The sequence below is a fragment of the Nansenia antarctica genome (assembly GCF_963989245.1).
Source record: "Nansenia antarctica genome assembly, chromosome: 2".
NCBI classification, from domain to species: Eukaryota; Metazoa; Chordata; class Actinopteri; order Argentiniformes; family Microstomatidae; genus Nansenia; species Nansenia antarctica.
Window position 1 is genome coordinate 85,727,704 of NC_137675.1, and position 4,696 is coordinate 85,732,399.

A 4,696-nucleotide genomic window follows, 5' to 3' on the forward strand; every position below is an offset into this window, starting at 1 on the left:
GAGCTCCACAGAGAACAGGTGTCTCCTGAATGCAACTCGACCTGTATTGCTTAATTAACTCACAAAGTTTACAAAACAACAACATTCATCTCTCTGTCAACCTGATGAATAACACACAACACCCAGAGGCGCCGGGATCCGTTCGCCACTTACTTTCCGCTGCACATGTTGTACCAGTTTTACGCTTTTAAAAAACAAACTTGTCTGATACTCTACCTTCAAACTTCTGTCATGTAGTGTCTGTCACTCTTACATCCATTTAGTTCGCAGAAGGAACACATACTGCTCTTTATTCACCAGGACCCCCTCTCTCGGGTCCTCGCGGTCCTCCCTGACCCCTCCTCACCTGTCAATCACACACGGGCATACCTGAGATGCGGCTACCGTAAGGTGTGGGTGAAACGCGCATGCTGTATTATGGGCATATCTGAGCTGCGTCTACCGTAAGTTCTGGATGAAACGCGCAGGCTGTATTGGGATATATTTCCACAACGCCTCCGCAACTTTGCAAAAGGCCGTGGGCTGAAAATTACGTTTGAAATGTACAGTCTCTTGGTGCAGTATTTAAAACTCGTGATATAGGTAGGAAAATGGGTAATAAAAAAACAATACAACACAATTTAGCATATAGACGTTTAATTGTTGTTTGGTTTTAGTTATTGGTGAGTAAAATGTGTAAAACACAACATTGTCAGTCACAGTCACATTCACGTTTTCTCATCCCAGATCAAACCTCTGTTAACTGATTGTTACACCTCTAACAACCAATTTCTTTGCATAAAACGCAATTCATAAACTAATTTGACCACACAATCAAGTTTGTACTTTTTTTTCTTCACTTTATCTGTAATCAGTAAGGCTTAGTTTGTTCACATTTCAATACATTAGTAAAAATACAAAGTGTACAGCAAAAATATACCAATCGAAATTCTTGTACAAAAACGTAGTCAGCATTGTTCATTGCCGTGAATCTGGACTCTGAATGATTTAAGTTTCCTCCGGCTTCTTCTTCTCCAAAAGTATTTCTCTGTCAAGAAAAGGTAAGAGATGCCTGTCACTCACTCAAAAACTATTTATGGAAAATCAACATTACGTGAGCTTAGAATCATAAGGTTCTATCTCCGTTTAGGGTAGTTCAGAGATATTGAGCGTCAAAGGTTTTACATTCCATTATGTTTTGTGAGATGGAATCTTTGTATTTTATTAATTACTAACTAAAAAATGTCAACATTTTAAAAATAACACCACACAGGCATTAATAAACACCTAATGGATCAGATTATGTAAAAAACTAAATTTTGACAAAAATGGAGATAGAACCTTATAATTCTAACGTCATGATTAGTCCTAATAATAATATATGTGTAATATCAAAAGTCCTGTGAAATATTCGCCACATAATTCTTGTCTCATCTCAAGGATGAGGCTGTTTCAGTTCCTGAGGGGAGACCAGGAGAGACCAGGAGAGACAGACCTGAAGGCCTCTGCCTCTTTCCGGAAACTTCTCAGTTTGTAGATCTCCTGAGCCAGTCTCTTCAAGTCATCCCCTTCAAACGCCTGGGGGACTGGCTGCTGTTGGAGTCACACACACACACACACACACACACACACACACACACACACACACACACACACACGACACACACAATCTACAGTATTTCACAGGGTAAACCTCTCAAACCTGCTCTCTCTGTACGGTGGCAGAGCCCACAGCACACTCACTTATAACCACCATCGGGATAAAAATGAGAGCTATGGCACAGGTGTGTGTGTGTGTGTGTGTGTGTGTGTGTGTGCGTGAGTGTAAGTGCGTATATATATGTTTGTGTGACCGTGTGAGCATATGTGTGTGTGTGTGCAAGTGGGTGTATATGTGTCAGTGAGTGTGCGTGTATGTGTGTGTGTGTGTGTGTGAGCGTATGTGTATGTGTGTGTGTGTGTATGTGTATGTGTGTGAGCGTGTGTCTGAATGTGTGTGTGTGAGCGTATGTGAATGTGTGTGTGTGTGTGTGTGTGTGTGTGTGTGTGTGTGTGTGTATGTGTGTGTGTATGTATGTGTGTGTGTGTGTGTGTGTGTGTGTGTTATGTGGCGCGACTGAGTCATCTTCGCTCCCTGTCTACTCACGTCTCCGTCGCCGAGCCCCGACGTCAACACCCCGGTGACGAGCGCATCCGTGTCGTCGTGGCAACGGTGGAAACGCCCCCCCGTCTGGTGGGCCAGCTTCTTCAGGAAGTCATTGGCCACGCTGTCAAGGACGAGAGCCAATCAGAAACCTGTATGTTCAGCGTGGTGCGTTCTATGTGATGTCTACCTAGCAACAATACTTTGATTGGCTGCCAAAACGAAGCCATCATAAATGAGGTATTTTTCTAATGAATAAAGTCACCCGTGGCACTCTAGTCTAGATTCTTGACCAATGAACATTTGGATCAGTGTCTCCTGATCTGGCCTGATCTGTTGTGCCTCGGTTCAAGCAACTGATTGCAGGCAAACAATGGCATTAGCTCCTACTAGGCTAGAATGTATTGTTGACTATCTCCACTGTCTACATTCACTTGAATGTGTGTTGCTTGTTGCTTGAACGTCATTTGAAAGGAAGTCAATTCAATGTTATTTTGTTATCCCCAATCGTTCCGGGCCTCGGACCTTGAAAAAATAAATAAAAATCAGATGTGGACCTTGGTGTAACAAGTTCGAGAACCCCCTGATGTCTTCCCACGGCTGTCAGAACTGCAGAGTCACTACCCATCCTCCCTCAGAGACTGAAGACCTCCATCTCTACAGGTTACACCTTAACTGCTCCTCCTGAGACATCTACTACCCCCCAGCACTGTGTCTCCTGAGACACCCGCTTTTCCCCTTTACTGTGTCCCCTATGACTTCTACTGCACCCCCCTGTACTGTTTCTCTGTTCTCCGGTGTCTATATATTAAAAAACAAATAAATAAATGTAACGTTTTCCTTCTATCACTGAGACTGCCAATGGCCCCTGGCCTGAGCTGGATTACTCTTCCTGATACGACTGATGGATTGATGATTCACTTGCTTAGTCAAATGTATTGATTGTAAGTCGCTTTGGAATAAGGCGTCTGCTAAATGCCCAAAATGTAAATGTAAATGTAAAATGTCTGTAGAACGTCGACGTTTTGGGTGACTTCATTCCCCCACGGTGCTGACAGAATGAAATGTGACAGCCGGCCGTCTTTGCGGTGGTACTTTGTCATCCTTGTGTAACGGTGGAAGGCTATTGGACCGTAGGGGGTGTGACGTAGGGGGTGTGACGGCACCTGTCAGCGCAGTTGAAGGAGACGGTGTGGATGGTGATGTGCGTCCCTGCGGTCAGCCGCGCCGCCTCCCTCAGAGCCAGGCTGCAGCTGCAGTCAGGCTTCCCATCGCTCAGCACGTACAGGCCTGTAGAGGCCCCCAACCCACAGGCTGTCTGGAGACCATAGACACATACATACACAGGTTATAACAGGCTGTCTGGGGACCATACATACATACATACATACATAATAACATACATACATACATACATACATGTAATGTCTATGGTTCGCAGTCGACATTATGTTCATTCTATTCACTGAGTTGATAATGTTTAGTTCCGACCTACAGAGGGCGCTATATGTTTTACTCCTCTAGAGCAAGACACACTTGTTATGATATAGAGAGAAGCAGCGCGAGTTGTTTAGTTGTGATGCTAGTTTAGCCATGATAGCAGGAATTGTCATGTAAGCCTGGAAACGTTCACTAAAGACTCAAACTGAGATCACTGTGTTGGATGATTTATTTCAAAACATTACAATACATACATACATACATACATACATACATACATACATACATACACAGGGTGACTAGCTGCCCCCTCTACCCACCCCTCTACCACCCCTCTACCACCCCTCTACCCACCCCTCTACCACCCCTCCACCACCCCTCCACCACCCCTCTACCACCCCTCTACCACCCCTCTACCACCCCTCTACCACCCCTCTACCACCCCTCCACCACCCCTCTACCACCCCTCTACCACCCCTCTACCACCCCTCTACCACCCCTCTACCACCCCTCTACCACCCCTCTACCACCCCTCTACCACCCCTCTACCACCCCTCTACCACCCCTCCACCACCCCTCTACCACCCCTCTACCCACCCCTCTACCACGCCTCTACCACCCCTCTACCACCCCTTTACCACCCCTCTACCACCCCTCTACCACCCCTCTACCACCCCTCCACCACCCCTCTACCACCCCTCTACCACCCCTCTACCACCCCTCTACCACCCCTCTACCACCCCTCTACCACCCCTCCACCACCCCTCTACCACCCCTCTACCCACCCCTCTACCACGCCTCTACCACCCCTCTACCACCCCTTTACCACCCCTTTACCACCCCTCTACCCACCTCCAGGGCCTCCAGGGTGTTGGTGCCTCCGTAGGTGCCCAGCTGCCCCGCCCACCGCACCGCGTCACGACACGCCTCCTCCGAGGGCTCCTGCAGGGCGGGGCGCCACGCCCTCACCTCCCCCGAGAACGCCAGCAGGGTGAATCTGAGGAGCAGGGGGGGGGGGGGGGGGTGAAGGGAGGAGTGGATGGGTTGGTGGGTGGGTGTGTAGTGGGTGGGTGGAGGGGTTGGTGGGTGGGTGGGTGGAGGGGTGGTGGGTGGAGGGGTGGATGGGGGGTTGGG

At 47.9% G+C, this 4,696-nt stretch overlaps 1 protein-coding gene across 1 annotated transcript in view; it reads right to left on the reverse strand.

Annotated features, from left to right (window-relative positions):
- Nucleotides 1-987: 987 nt before the first annotated feature.
- The window catches only part of vwa3a (von Willebrand factor A domain containing 3A), a gene marked incomplete at both ends in the record, with an annotated part of 47,804 nt that continues 44,095 nt past the window's right edge, over nt 988-4,696 (reverse strand). Inside the window, 5 exon segments of the mRNA XM_080523594.1 lie at nt 988-1,027; nt 1,475-1,572; nt 2,126-2,246; nt 3,289-3,440; nt 4,415-4,559. Of these exon segments, the coding sequence (XP_080379720.1) occupies nt 988-1,027; nt 1,475-1,572; nt 2,126-2,246; nt 3,289-3,440; nt 4,415-4,559 (556 nt within the window).